Consider the following 15,947-nt stretch of genomic DNA (forward strand, 5'->3'; position numbering starts at 1 on the left):
GGACACAGCCTTAAGCTGTGCCAAGGGAAATATAGGTTGGATATTAAGAGAAAGTTTTTTTTGTGGAAAGATTGATAAAGTGCTGGAATCATCTGCCTGGAGAGGTGGTGGAGTCACCAACCCTGGGTGTGTTTAAAAAACTGGATGTGGCCATGGTTAAGTTGAGGTGTTAGGGCTGGCTTGGACTCTGTGATGTTGAAGGTCTCTTCCAACCTTGTGACTCTGTGACTCTGTGAAAACCAAAACGGCTGTCACGCTAACACACGGCATGAACCTCTCCTCAGTGGGTTTTGTTTGGGTTTGCGTGTTTGTCCCCACAGCATTGACCAGCTGAGCATCCCGTCGCGCTGCGGGAAGGGCTCCCTGCGCCGCGTGCCCGAGGTGTTCGACTGCTGGTTTGAGAGCGGCAGCATGCCCTATGCCCAGGTGCACTACCCCTTCGAGAACAGGAGGGAGCTCGAGGATGCTTTCCCTGCTGACTTCATTGCCGAGGGCATCGACCAGACTCGAGGATGGTAATTTTCTGCCCTTTATTTTACCAGGTTATCACCCTGTGTCTAACCTTTCAGTGCTTTACTGTCTGCTTGAATAATTAATATATTTATTTAAGCATTGTAGCCAGGTGCTACAACTCCTCTCCTTTGCCCCCTTTGTTCTGCTTAAGTACCTATAAGTAGGTAGTTTCCTAGCAACTTATGGGAAAAAATTCTATAGGTAGAAATCCTGTAACCCTCAACAATTTTATAACAGCATTTACTTCAGTACTTTCACATCTTTAATGCTGTACAGATAATTTGATTGTTTCTGTACAGATAACTGTATAATTAGTTTTTTAAACTAAAACACAAGGTAGTCTAAAGCTTGGTGACAAAAAAGTTGTTGCAGAAATAACAGTATTAACAAGAAAACTTCCCATCTTTTATGGTAGACATCATTAGGTTATAGGGCACATTATTAGCCTGTTTGTGGTGGGAAATCAAAACACCTACCTCAATTCCTGCTGCTCCCACCTTTTCCAGGTCGTTAATGAGCTGGGGCTTTGCTGCCAGGTTGGGTGATTTGTAGTAGAGCACTTTTGATGTGTGAGAGACAGAAGGAATTAATGTGAGGTCTAAGAGAACAACGAGCAGCTGAGTTCTGGAGTGTTGAGAGCACAGGATGTGATTTGTATTTGGCACATCCTGTTCAAAGTGTGAAGATTGAGAATGGAGATTGGTTTTGTGTCAGGTCAGAGACTGCAGCTGCTGTGAAGTGAGGACTGGGAGATGGGGAAAGGCTCAGGAAGTGCAGGTCTGGTGGCTTCTGGTTCACTCCACAGAAGAGGAGAAAAAATCAAGGGAGACAAGGGGAAAATTAATGTGAGAAGGGTGATTGTCCAGGAAAGTGATATTTCTGATGACTTTCTGCATGGATAGAGAAACAGCTGAATTATATTTGTTAAAGCCACAGGACAAAATCTTAGAGTGGCTGGGTTGCAGTACACTGGCAGCCCAGGTGAGTGGGAAAGGCTCTGCCTTTGTATAGGGAAATGCAGCAAGATTTGTGGTCGTGGTCAGAATGTGGTGGCTGGCACGGAATTCACAGCTGGAGGGTTTGGCATGAACCACGGGATCATGAATTTATCCACAGCTGTTGAAGAGAAAAAGGAGAAAAGATTCACTCCGTGTTTTCTCCTAGGTGGAAAGTAGAGCGAAGGAGTGAAATTCTGTCCCTGTTTTTTGACTGACAGCTGTTTATCTGCAAAGACATACCTAGAAACAGTCTGAGATTCAGTGAATGGAAGGTGAAGCAGCAGAGAAATTGAGGAAGTTTTCAGGAAACAAATGCGTCTGTGGACAAGATATTTCAAAAATAAGGTGCAGAAAGACACTGCTTTAAAGTGAATTTGGTGAATGAGGTGAATTTTAAAAGCACAACCTGAGGAAGCATCAGAAGAGTTCCATCAAAATATGTGGATCACAGGTTTTCAGAGACAGTCTTGTAGCTGTCATCGACTAAGGCACCTCATGCTGAGGCTCTTTGGGTTTGACAATTTGAACATAAAATTTGAGTTGTATCCTTGGTTGCATTTTTTTCAGTGCCCACAGTCTGCCTGTACAATTTCTCTGATACAGGGAATTAGGAATTCCTAAACAATATTGAAATCTCTCCTATCTGTTTCTTCTTTGTGCTTTTCACCTGCAAATTCGGGTGCTCTGATAGGAGAATTTGTGACCAGTTTGCAGAAAGTGCTGGGAGTTTGTCAGTGAGGAACTTTTTAGGAAGTACGGAGGAAAACCTGCCGTGTTTGTAGTGAATTTTCAGCCCTGTAGGCTTGGGGTGTCAGTCACCTGAGTAAATAGTCAGATATTTGTGTGTAGGGGTTTTCTTAAGAAAGTCAAAATCAAGAAAAATGCAAATGTTTGTGTGCGAGTGGAGGAGTAATGGTTAAAATTCATGAAGTTAAACTGCAGTTTAATAAAGAGAATTTGTATCCTGCAGTGTGAGTTGCGGTGATTTTGAGGGTTAGGGGCCTGTCTGAGGTAAGCATCAGAGTTGTCATGGAAGTCACTTAATAAATGCACACAGCAACCTCTGCAGAGGACCTTCAAGTGTCAGAATAATGCTTTTGCAATTATAGGTTGCTTTTTGATGAAAACAACTTTGGAACATGCAGATGGATTCCCCCCCTCCAAGTATTTCTCCACTAAATCTTCATGGAAATACATAGTTCTGAGACATAACCTCCTGTGCCTTATTATAGGTTTTTTTATAATCACCTTCTCTTTGAAGGTTGCTAAGCACTTGTCAGTGTGATGCCAGGAAAGCTGTGGCCCACCCTCCAGTTACTTTCTTAAAAGTAATTACCAACAGTGCAGTTCCAGCAGCTCACACATCCCTCCTTTGGTGAAGGCTCTGGCTCCTGAGTGTGAAATTATCACATCATCCTGCACTTCCACTTAATTTCCCAGATATAATCGTGTATCAGCCTGTGAACAATAGGTGCCTGTGCTTGCTTCAGCGCTGATTTCCAGAGTGTCCCAGTGTATAGAGTGATTGTGAACACATCAGATAGAATGGGGAGGAAGCACTGCTGCCTTTGGTTGTGGGAACATTCTCTCGTTTCCCAGTGGTGGCTGATTTATGCAGGCAGCCACAACCTCCTTCCAGCCAAACCTTTGGCAGGATTAGAAGGAGGCTTTCTCCCATTTTTGATACCTTGCTTTTATACTTTGATGCTATGTTCCATTGTCGGTCAGGCTTAAGAATACACAACTAACACACAAACAAATAGAAGTGTGCTGGTCCTGAGTGCTCTGTTTTGTCCTGACTGATCCCGTGCTCACAGGTTTGCAGTAAGCAAGTAGGAAACTTGTTCAGGGGCAGAATTCCTTTTTTTTTTTCTGAAGGGGGAAAATGCTGCAGCTTTTTTCCTCATGATCTTCCTAATGCTTCCCATTAGAATTGTTCTGCCTTCCTGGACTAGTAGATTGCAGCTGAGCAAACAGCATGATGTGCTTCAGATAGGAAGATCTACTTTCAATAAGCTCCTCTTCTGACTCTGCACCACATAAATGTTTCCCAGACTTAAATTTTATCTTTGCTGGAGGAAAGCAGCATAATAAAACACTTATTTTGTAATGAAGACGTGCAGGCTTTATCTTGGTCTATTTACAGAAGTCCCATTATCTTGGTGTATTTATAAAAGTCCCATTTGTGCTGTCTCTTGTTTCAGGTTCTACACTTTGCTGGTGCTGTCCACTGCTCTTTTTGGGAGGCCTCCTTTCAAGAATGTCATTGTGAATGGCCTTGTCCTTGCCAGGTTGGTGTCAATCAGCTCCTTCCTGAGCAGGTTTTTAGTCAAAGAATGTTTCAGACAAGACCTGCAAATTGTAAAGGGAATGTGAAATGGACTTTGGAGCTGTTAAGACCTGCCAGGGTGATATCAGTGCTGCAGGAGATGAGAGTGAGAGTGAGAGGCTCACACATCCCAGCATCTGCTGCACTGGGTTATTTCCAGCAGGATTGGTCCTGCCTTGAGAGAGAAAATGAATAACAAGAATAGGAGATAAATTGTACCTGTTATGCAGAGTAAAAGGGATGATAACTGTAGTTTTAGATGTAATTTGAAGTTAATCGTATTTGTTTCCCTTTATTTTCAAAGGAAGCTTTGCCAGTGGGCTGGAGGGATTGATTCAAAACAAGTGCATCTTTCCTCAGCTTGGGTAGGAAGGACAGATTTCCTGCTTAGATTTGTAACTTGGGAGCCCCTTGGGTTGGGTTTGGGTTTTTTTCAGTCGTTTTTGTAGGTTCAACAGTCCTACAGAAACGATGTGCTAATGTGTCGATACCTGTGATTATGTCTGTGCCACTAGGAACGTACTAGGACAGAAAAATTGAGCTGGGTTTGAAAGGTCTTTGTTCTTTATCCATGTATTACAAGAGTTCTGGGAATTGATGCCTACACTCTGATATTTCCTAGTGATGGCCAAAAAATGAGCAAAAGGAAGAAGAATTATCCTGATCCGATGCACATTGTGAACAGCTACGGAGCTGATGCCCTCAGGTAGGGTTGTTTTGGTGGCTGTTCAGTGGGATGTGTTGGCTCCCTGCTTATGGCAGATCCATACCAAGAGGCTGCTTGGGGGGGGAGGGGTTTGACAAGTAGCAGCATTTAGCAGAATGTTAATTTTAGAAGCTTCTAGACTGCTGTGACAGAAGTAACTGCAAGAGTGGATGACTCCAAAGAACCGGCAGTGGATGCAGTGCATGTCTCCCTCCCTAAAGCCCAAGGGATCTGCTTCTTCCAGCACTGATGGTCTGAGTTGAGCCAGTGAAAATGTGAATAAAATAACAACGCTACAAGGTCACTGTTGAATCATTGGCTTAGAGAAGGGTCTGTGCATAATACACAAAACATTTGTTTCCTGTTTGCACTATACATTTTCTAGAGGGAAAGTGCTTTGTTTTTGTGGACACAAGTACATAATTTGCACTTAATAGTAGTGGCACCAGAAGAGCAGAAGTGGAGCAGCCTAACATACGTAGATAAATTGTCCTGGTCAAACAGAGATTAAACACAGTTCAAGTGGTTCATTGAAATTACAGGAACATATAAAGTAATTACACAGTCACTCGGTACTTTGGCTTAGTGCACTGACTACATGCATCAAATGGTACCTTGAGGTAAAGGTACATAAAAGACATTTTAGTAACTCCAGGAATGCACTACTTGAGCATTTCTCTAGAGCCCTGTAGTTCTTGTGTATATAAGAAACCTTCAACTCTCACATATTGTGTGTTACACACAGAACTGACGGGCTGAGTGGAAGCTCAATGTTTATTTGGGGAAGATGGTTCTTGCTCATAGATAATTTAAAAAAATCAATGTGAAGTTCTAATTGTTTCAAGCTTTAGCATTTAGAAGACCTAGTACATGTTTACAATGGAGAGTTGGGTAGAGTTCCTAAATTTAATCAAGGTTGCTCTTTACAAATAAACAAGGTGTGTTAGCAGGGTAGCACCGAGTTGTTAGCTGCAATAATAACAGTGAAAAGGGTTGGAGTTACTCATAGTGGAGATTTTTAAATCACAGGTGATGTCTGTTGAAAAAAAACCAAACTGCCTTTTTTATAAACAGACCAAAAAATTTCAAACACCAGAAGTTACACTTCCATTATTCATGGTTTTGGTGGTGGTTTTGTTTTTTTTTTTTTAATTTCTAAGAAGCTAATTCATTTTTCTGCCAGTGTACTCATTCTTTAATGTCACATTTATTTATACCTACACCCACACAGAGAGTAAAAAGCATTGCAGCCTGGGCTCATTTCTGGAAGGAGCTGTGCAATTCACTTCTCTGCCTTTTCTGAGGTGCTTGATGTTCTCTGTTTATAGCAAAAGCTACAACTGAGGTTTTTTTCCTTGGCACTGTTTCCCTGCAGAGTTACTTTAGCTTTTGCAGTACACAAATATATATATGTACGTTCTAACTCCAGCTTTGAATTGTTCTCAGCAGTAGCTTGATAAATAGATCAGTGGAAAATATAGATGTAAGTTGGTGAAATGAATATGGAATTGAATAGAAAGGGAAAACAGCAGAAATAACAGCACAGTAAATTTAACACCCCAACTTAAAGCTTCATGAAATTTGAATCCTGAGTGAAATCTGTAAGAAGGGACAAAACAATTACGTTTCAATATTGCTGAGACCTGGGCTGGAGACCTGTCCAAGCTGAGCTGTGTCAGAAAGAATTTGCTGGTCATGGGATTTCCAGGCCTTGGCTTTCCTCTGTTCCTCTGATTGCTGGTGGAAATGAGGAGTTACATCCTCCTCTCAACCTGGCCTTCAAATGCAGAAAGAATAATGCAACAAGCTGCTGGTTTAGAGTGGTGAAGAGGAGATTGCTTACTTTTATCTCATTCATTGTCAGCAAACTCAATAACTCTTGCTTGATCTGAGGAGGGTTTTGGTTTCTGCCCAGTGGGTGTAACTAGAGTGATGGAACTCTTGTTTTCTTGTGTGCTTTATTTCTCTTTTCATAGAATAAACGTGTCTTTGAATTGGAGGAATTGAGGAAATTGCTCTTCTTTTAACATTTGCATATTGTAAGATAGGGTAGGGCTGCTTTATTAAAACAAACAAACAAACCAACCCAGAAAACAATTCTACAACACCACCAAACTGTGGCACATAAATATTTGTGATAGAAGGAAGGTGTGGTTTAAGAATAGATTTAAATTCTAGTTTCATTTAAAGACTTACTAGTTCATTGCCATTAATTGTTTTGTACTTTTGTATGAATTCAGATACGAATTCACTTGGGTGATCTTCGGGGTCCATTCCCACCCAAGCCATTCTATGAATCTCTGTTTAAAAATGGTTGGTTTTTCTTTTTTTCCTTCTTTCTTTTTTTTTTAAATCCAGTACTGAAAAACCCATTTCTGTACTGCATTGCTGTCTGTTTGTTCTGGCAGCTCTATTTTTATCTATTAGTTTTAATGCAAGAAGCCTTCTCTCCTAAAGAATTTATGGTCTGGTATTCTTGAATGTGCTGTGTCAAACCTCATTAAGGTTTTAAAGCCTCCTAAAGGAAGTGCCTGTAAAGTTATATTAGTTTAGAATCATGATTTTAAAAGTGTAAAGATGTGAGAAAATAGGTTAATAAATTTGAATTGAAAAATGCCACAATCCTTAAAACTAAAAAATGTTTGGTTTGGTTTTCATATTTGGAAAATGAAATGAAGCGTATCTAAATCAAGTTTGTATTCAATATTTTTTTGATACCTGAGTAAGGCTTGGTTTCTCTTTGAGTTAACTTGATAGATTCCAGTTTATTTCTGAAGACAGAATGTTTATTTGGGAAAGAAGGTGAGATAAAGCATAAATTTATTTTTTTTTTTAACTCAGAGACGGCAGAGAAGCTGAGGGACATTTCTGTCCCTTGTATAAGTGGTTGATGTCATCTGGATCCTCTGCTTTGGTCCGTCAGGGCTGCCTCTGGAGCTGAGGCACACTTGTATTGTAGGAAGTACAACCTTTGCTCCCTTTTGGGGCTGTCTTTCTTGAAAATGTTGATTTCTGCTCTTTCCCTTGGATTTGCCTGGTTCGTTTTGCTCCTTAGTTCTGCCAAATCTTTTCGTAATTGAGGAGATGAATGAGATTGAGTAGAACGATACTGGGCAGTGGTTAAGGAATTCAAAATATTACCAAAACAGTAGTTGCCATCCTAAAGGTGAACCATGCAACCTCTGCTTGTTTTATACTGTGATGGCATCTGATCATGTGTTAGCACTTCAGTCAACTAGTAGAGTAAAAAAGAAAATTTCAATTCAAATTCTGTGTGCAGCATCTTAGAAAAACTCCCGTAGCAGTTACTAGTAAATGGCTTTATGTTCAGCTCGTTACTTGCCTACACTACAGTCATCTTTGGGGTTTTTCGTGTGAAACCCTATCAGTATGTGCAGTTTTAAGCTTGGAAGTATTGTGCTCTTATTTTGCAGGTTGTACCTGATCAATTCTCCTGTGGTAAGAGCAGAAAACCTGAGGTTTAAGGAGGAGGGAGTGAGGGATATCCTGAAGGATGTGTTCCTGCCCTGGTATAACGCCTATCGCTTCCTGGTGCAGAACGTTCAGATCCTGCAGCACAAGGTACGCGTCTGGGGGGCTCAGGCGAGGGATTTTCTGCTCCTCCAGGGTTACAGGCTGTTGGAGTCCAGGGCATTCCTTTGGCTGCCCTGGAGGGTCAGAGACCTGGACAGGGGGGTCTGGGACCCTGGCCCAGAGCCCAGAGAGACACTGGCTTTGATCTCAGTCCATGGGAAAGGCTTCCTGCACTGCGGGAAGGATTGCAGGACACAAGAGTGTGAAAGAGTAGTTTAGCTTATCACAGGGTGAGAAAACAGTTGGTTTGGGTTTTTAGTATTGAAGTGAATGGGGGCAAGATGGAGGATTTGGGGCGTTGTCTCCTGCTTCTTCTTTCTTCTTCCCTCACTCCATTTTCTGCAGTGACGGTGGCACAAAGTAGTTTAAAGAGATTGGGTCAAAGTAGAGATGACCTGTTTAGTATAAGTGATAGGTATTAGCAAATAATGATGAATAAGGAGTACGTAACAATTAGTATAAAAGATAACGACAGCCCAGTCCGGGAGGAGTCGGGGAGTCACCAGGTGCCCGAGCAGCTGCACAGATCTCAGTTGGGCACTGAGAAATTTGTAAGATAAGAAACAATGAACAAAGCATGCAGCCTTGAAAAATCAGAACCTGAAGACTCCATCTCTTTTTTGCGTTTGGCTCAGGGCTTTGCAGAGGGCAAAAAGACTCTAAAACCACCTGAATCTCGGAGGAAAAACCTGAGAACAGAGAATCAGCATTGTAGGGAAATTCAGATTGGAACGGAGGAAGTCATCTGATCTTTACCTTCTTGGTCTAAGTTAGATCAGGTTCTATATTATACTTGTTCCAATTTGCTATTTGTACCATGCTTTATAAAGTTGTAATCACCTGCATCTTTCTCTTCTTGACCAAGTTTATTAAATAGCAATGAGGAGAGGAAGATAGGGGACAGCCAAGACATGACAGCTCTCATTTCTCAGATTAGAGTGCTGCTGAGTCCCCTGTGTTTCACATCAGTGGGATTCTGCTGCATTCACACTTGTGAAATTGGAGGTCCAGACCTGGTGTTTGTGGGCTCAGGCCACGCTGAGCAGTCCTGCTGCTGCTCACACCCTGGAACAGCAGTTAGAGCCTCATGTGCTGGCGAGGATCCTTCTGAGGTGTCCCTGCTAAACCTGGGTGAGTTTTCCTGGCCGTGTTTCCAGAGCAGCAGTTCCCACTGATGCAGCCTTAGTTCCTTTGCTGTTCCTCTGTGTGGTGTGGCCAGCACAGCTCCAGTCCAGGGGGATCTGTCCCAGGAGGATCTGTCACCTGGGCTGCAAGTTCCCCTGCACTGAGGTCAGTGCTCAGCACCCCACACACTGAATGGGAGCAGAACTGCAAATCCGTCAGGAGAGCTATTTTCAGTAGTGGCTGCTGTGAGTGTTTCTTGAGTTAACTCATTTACAGGGACTTTAATTATGAATCTGCATTAAAATGCTTAACTTGGGAATACTCAGTCCTGAATACATTAGCCACAGCAAGGAGATGATCTTCTGTAACATGACAGTAATTTTTTTAAAAGTTCTATTTAAATGCAGCTTGGAAAAAAGATTCAGAAATGGAATGGAAAGAAAGGCAAATCACAAAAGCAATAATGCTTTAGACTTGTAGGTTACATTTGAAGTCTACTAAAAATGCTGGCTGAGTGACAGGAGTTTTTACACTTTCAGTGTGAAAGCAAGATTAAAATTTCTTTCTTCTAGTAATTTTTCATTAAAATTGAAGATTTGATGTGTGTATTGCATAGTTTCTATTGAAACCAATTTTAATCTTTCAGCTGAAATTAATGGCAGCAGGTTTAGTGCTGACTTTTATGGGGGAGTGGGAGCTAAATGAAAAGTCCAAACCTTGTACTACACATGCAGTGGCAGCCTGGTCACTGTGGAGAGCTGTCATTTGAATCAGTAAAGGCAGCTGAATTCAGAAATCAGTACAGTAAATAGCTGCCTTAAACAATTGGGTTTATCTCTTTTAGCAACCTCTTTGGGGAGGAAAGCTTGTTAACTCCAGATCCTAATATTTAAAAAGGTTTTTTTTTTTTTTTTAGGATCCCTAGACAGCATTCCTCAGACAAGCTTAGATATTACCCCCAAAATACACTTGTTTATCCTGGGTGACCTTTGAGTTGTCTAAAGTGACCTTTATAGCTTTTTGCTGTGAACCCATTAAATCTTGTAATGTTAGCTCAGTTGGGGGTGGAAGACCCCAGTGGAAAATCCAGGTGCTTAAGGAGGTAGCTTTGGTAATTCAGTGGATGGGTTTTTTTCTTTCTAAATAGAAAAATCCTTCCTGTGCATCATATTAGGTAAAAGAATGTGCTATTGGAGGTGATAATGCTTAAATTAGATTTCATGCACAGATTTAAGCAACTTCTTCATTGTGCTCTGCTTCCTGCAAGAGAGGAAGTAAAATCCCAGTGTCCTGGATCAGGTATAACAGTGATTTAGTGCTTATTGTAATTCCCCCTTTAATTGTAGTTGATTAATGACTGACCTCACACTGGGATTGCTCTTCTGCATTTCTTTCCTATGAATCTTCTCCTTTGTACTGTGAAAATGGATCTGTAGTTGAATAATCCAAACAGGTTTTTTTCATCTGGACTCTGAGGGAGGAGAAAGTCTAAAGGTTTTAAAACTAGCTGTGAAATACTGTTTGTAAATTAAAAAAAAAACCAAAAAAACAAAAAACCAAACCAACAAACAAAAAACCCCAAACAAACAAAACAAAAAACCCAAAAAAACCCCCAAAATAAAACCAAAAAATACAAACCTTTTCCTAGCCTGTTGTAAGAATGTGGGAAGGAGTCAGAGCAGGCACAACCACGGTGTTGCTTGCAAGGCCCTGCAGAAGCAGCAAAGTGATTCCATTTCTCAGATGGCTGCAAACATCAGTGCTCCAGAAAGCAGCAAAAATGCACTGTGTGCATGCTGGATGCTGGAAATTCCATCTGTTCGTTCAGGTTGCTACATTCATCTGTGTTTTAATGTGCTGAAATTGTCACGTGTTCTTAAAAAAATAATGGTCTTGTTTCTGGGCCTGCTCACGGAATAGAATCTGTCTGCTTGGTGAATTCCTTAGAAATGCCTCAGATCCTCCTGGATGGAGGAGCTGGGTAAATTCAAGGATCTTACCCCGGTCTGGAGGCTGGGGCTCACCCTGCACACAGGGAAAGGATTGGTGCTGCTTTTTATCTGCTTTAACAGGCTCAAATCAGCAGCCTCCTTTGCAGATCAAGGTGGTGGGGAGGCAGCAGCGGGAGGCAGGTTTTCCACTGCTCCTTCTCTTCCATGCCTGTGTCTGGAATTTAATGTTTGCTGGTAGGAAACGGGTGTAACGCAGGGAAAATGCCAAAATAGTGGGGGCTGACAGGTAATTGGATATAGGGCTTTGATTATATACCCTGATGGGTTGGAAATGTGCTTTGTGTTTTGATGACAGGATGAGGGAAGAGAATTCCTTTACAATGAGAACACAGTTAAGGAGAGCAATAACATCATGGATAAATGGATTCTTTCTTTCACCCAGTCCCTCATCCAGTTCTTCAAAGCTGAAATGGCAGGTATGCATTTTTGCTCAAGGGGTCTGGGGGTGTTTCATGTTTGATTGGAGAACTTGACTTTCTGCACAGAGATTCCCAAATTCCATGAAAGACTTTGATAAAAGGAAGGAAGTCTTTAACCAGCTGCCATAATCCATGCAATGCTTCTTTCATGGGTGTTAAGTCAGATTTTGCTGTGCTTGTTCATGAGATTTCAAAAAGTGATGAGGCTTTTTTTGTCACAGCTGATCCTGTGAGCTCAGTGATGGAGCTTGTTGCTGTAACAACGTCTGCTGCAGTGCTTGGAGCAATTAATAATATTATAATAGTCACTGAAAGACAGCAGGGAAAAGGAAGCCAAATAGAATTTGGAGAAGCTCTAAAGAAAGGGATAAAATGGGCAGTGCTCAAGTCAGCTGAATAAAATAATTTTGAGAGGTACATGAACACTGGCAATAATTTTTTCCCTGGTATAGTTCCACAGAGAGGGGTTTTTTTTGGAATCCTGCTGTGGGAGTGTGTGCAGCAGAATGGATGGTATTAGGATAGCTGTAAGAAGATACTGTCCAGGTTTTTTTTTTTTTTCCTGCATGTTGTTTTTTTCATCATCCCATACCTCTTGATGCTCACATTACATTGGGAAACTTAATTGCAAAGAGAAGATGCCTCAAGAGCCCCCTGAAATAGTTGATAAATTTGCAGATAAAGTCACTGTGGGATTCGAAGAGGTTTTGGGGCATTTGAGGACACTGGAAGCCCTGGTATTGGAAAGCAGGTGGCTTTGACCGTTTTTACCCCTGTTCAGGAATAAACAAATAACCCCCCTCAATGCCTGTGATCTTAAGTTGCCCTCAAAAGAATTTTTAGAAGCCTTGGACTTGGGAAGGACGGTGTTAAGTGGGATAACAGATAATAAGGCAATAGCTACATGCCAGATGTGAGTTCATGAGGACACAGGACAATCCTGCACTGCAGTCACCTCTTGCTTTCCCCCCTCTGGCTGATGGGATGGTTGCTCTCACTGAGACCAGTACAGTGAGTTTATCTTGCTGGGACAGGTAAAGCAGGTCATTTGATACCAGCAGAATTCATGGGAGCTCATCTAAGAACATTCCATTAAAGGAAGAAAGAATCCTCAAGCTGCCCAACCTAGCAGTACGACAAAAGCTGTCTCTCTCACTGATGAAAATGTGGCTTCTTCCTGCAAGTTGTTATCCTTGAAATTCCATGGTGGTTTGTCTCAAGTTTCATGTGTTGCCAAGCAGAAATAAGCAGAGCCAGTGCAAGTTTATGTGCTGCACGTAAAGAGGAAAATACTCTGAGGGACAGCAGAAAATTCATTTGTGAGTTTGTGAACCTGGGATCTTGGATCAGTACGTGGTTTAAACAGAAATAGTTGTAGGAAGGTGAATATGGGGCTAGAAACTTGAATTATGTGCTCTGGATTTCTGAGAGGAAGATGAAGCTGACAAAAAGGGATGTGTCAGTGACCATCTTTACGAAGTAAGAAGATCCTTCCAAGCAGAAGAAGAGGGATGGTGTTAGAAAATGACAGTGTCAAGACTTGCAAGGCAGCAGTGTTGGTATGAAATGTTGTTGTCTTGTGTTCAATGAAGATAATACCATGTGCTCATCAAATGAGTGGCAGTCTCATTTGGAGGGGGTTAATAAACAGATTTTTTCAATTTCTTTTTCTGCATAAACTCTGGATTCAGTCAGGCAGATCTTAATGAAATGCAGTGAATTTATGTACTGTGACATGACACTCTAATCTCTTTTACAAACCTATTTTGGGATTTTTTTTTTTTTTAAAGATTTTCTACTTCGTATCACTTCAAGTAGGAAAAATGTCAGGAAGAGACAAGGGAAGATTATAATGGTGATTGATACTGTCAAATGCTGGATAAAGGAGATAATAAAAATATAAATTCCCGCAGCTGGAGGTCATGGGATGTAAGAACACACAGGTTTGGAACTGTGCTGAGGAGACCCTACTGACCGGTGAAATGCTACAGCTGGCCTCACCTTCTTCCATTTCATTCAGTGTCATTCAGAGTGGAGCTGAATTTTATACCCAACTCCCGCCTCTGGGAGAATGTTTCCATTAAGTCCAACTTATGGTAATTCTGCCCCAGTTTCTGCTGGCACTGGGAGAGGTGGCAGTGTCAGCCCAGGTGGGGTCAGTGTGGGATTGAGCTCACCCGAAGGGGCTGAACCTGTGCCCCCTCCAACTCTGGGGTGCTTGAGAGAGCCTGGACAAACTCCAGAGAGGGGGAGCGGCTCTGCTGGTCCTGCATGGGGAGAGCTTTGTCTTCCAGGGTTGTGTGCAACTGCAGAAGAGGAGGCCCGGCCCCATTCCCCATATTCATGGAAAATGGCACAAGTTACATTGTGTTCAAACCTGATGTGTTTCAGGGGTGTTAAAATTCTGTATTAAAAATCAATAAGCCTTATTAGGCTTTTATTTTCTACTCAAGTGCCCAATAGAAGCACTTGCTTTAGTAAAACACCTTTTCTCCTGATGACCGAAATGGAAAGAAGTGTGAAGCATCTCCATGTACATCCATGGCTTTTTCCCAAGTCACAAAAATGCAGATTTCACAATTTGGTTATAGCTTTTGAGAACAGAAATGCGTTTTTCCAGGCTAACACTGTATTTCTTTTTAAAGATGCCCTGTCCCTGAAGGGTGGGATTTTTGATTATTTTAAGATTTGTTTATAACGAGATTCCTAACTGAATAACGCACAGCGAGAGGAAAAGTTAGGATTTTTTTAAGAATACCAATTCCCCAGTAAATAATATCTTCCCCACCATGGTGTGAATCCTCTGGGTGTTTTGTTTTTAGGTTTAAATCCTAGTTCTCTGCCTTTAAAAACTCTTCTGCTTTACAAAACACAGTGAAAAGAGTGGTGGAGCTTTTAAAGCCATGATCCATTTACTCAGTAGCAGCTTGATTAATGAAACTGCTTCAGAACGGAGCTCAAGAAGCTCTTGGCTTTTAGAGAAGTTAAATACAAGTTTTTCCTTAGCAAGTTGAGTCCTGTGTAAGGTCCATCCCTCCCTTTTCCCCCCAATCTTCTCAGGGACAGCTGAAATTTGTTTCCTCATTGTGTAGTGATGCCTGTGATGACCTTGGTGCTGGCAGCTTCCCATGAATTCAGAACTTGACAATGCAGCTCTGTTTATCTTTTACCTCACCAGCCTTGCTGCTACTTTGCATTTTAGCTTCCCCTGTTACTTAGAAAAATAGTGCAAAGCTGTAATTAATTTGGAGAGACTTGGTTGAAGTAGGTGTCTCATTTTAAACCTGCTGAGCTAAAGGAGGAAGCGTTGGCAGTAATTAAGGAAATTTTATTTTCTGGTTCGGCAGTAATTTCTGTTCAACTTGCAGTGCCTTGGCTGTGTTTGCAGCATGTGCAAATGGGGGATTTGCCCAGTCCCCTGCCATTAATAGTCTCTTATCCACTGTCCTCTTTACCACTGAGATAAAAGCATTGAGGCTCCTGTAATGTCTGTTTGTGTGGGATTAGGGAAGCAGTTTGGGAAGGGGGAATGTGTTTGTCTTGAGCATGAGAGTGATGCTGTCCATGTTCAAAATACAGTTTTAAAATGATCAGTATTTAGTCACTTTTTTGGAGCTTTCTGCTGTGTTTAAGCCCAGGACTGTAAATGACGATGTGGTTTCTAAGTGAGGAGCTTGCAGGGGGCAGATCTGACCTGCAGGAACCCTTTTCCCTTGCAGCTTACAGGCTCTACACGGTGGTGCCTCGGCTGGTGAAGTTTGTGGATGTTCTGACCAACTGGTACGTCAGAATGAACCGCCGGAGACTCAAGGTAGGGATCAGCTGCTGCAGTCCTGCCCTGGCAGCAAAGGCCTGGCAGCCCCTGCTCATGGGATTTGTGGCAGCTCCACACAACATCTTGGCTCTAAATGCTGTCACTTTGGGCCTGAGAGTGGTACAAAAATTAACTTTTCCTCTCTGCTTTGTGGGAAGAACCAACCAAACTGCTCAGTAATGCTGTTACACTTGCTTAGTGGGATCATCCAAAGTTGATACAGTCTGGAAAACAAATGTATTGTATTAACACAGGAAACTTTTGAAGCTTATTTAAGTGCATTTCCTGATCCTAAAATAGCTTTTTTTTTTTTTTTCCTTGGTGAATTCTTCAATCAGGGCGAGAATGGGACTGAGGACTGCATTATGGCCTTGGAAACTTTGTTTAGCGTCTTGTTCTCTATGTGCAGACTCATGGTAATGTAAATTACTTACACC

At 41.8% G+C, this 15,947-nt stretch overlaps 1 protein-coding gene across 3 annotated transcripts in view; it reads left to right on the forward strand.

Annotated features, from left to right (window-relative positions):
- Positions 1–15,947, forward strand: part of IARS1 (isoleucyl-tRNA synthetase 1) — a 92,974-nt gene that overhangs the window by 52,106 nt on the left and 24,921 nt on the right. For all 3 annotated transcript variants that reach the window (XM_040075989.2, XM_040075987.1, XM_040075988.2), the window contains exons 17-23: positions 321–515; positions 3,716–3,802; positions 4,463–4,546; positions 7,981–8,128; positions 11,573–11,693; positions 15,416–15,507; positions 15,849–15,926. In XM_040075989.2, coding sequence (XP_039931923.1) covers positions 321–515; positions 3,716–3,802; positions 4,463–4,546; positions 7,981–8,128; positions 11,573–11,693; positions 15,416–15,507; positions 15,849–15,926 — 805 coding nt within the window. The remainder of the gene's footprint in view (positions 1–320; positions 516–3,715; positions 3,803–4,462; positions 4,547–7,980; positions 8,129–11,572; positions 11,694–15,415; positions 15,508–15,848; positions 15,927–15,947) is intronic.

Source organism: Hirundo rustica, chromosome 12 (assembly GCF_015227805.2).
Source record: "Hirundo rustica isolate bHirRus1 chromosome 12, bHirRus1.pri.v3, whole genome shotgun sequence".
Classification (NCBI taxonomy): Eukaryota; Metazoa; Chordata; class Aves; order Passeriformes; family Hirundinidae; genus Hirundo; species Hirundo rustica.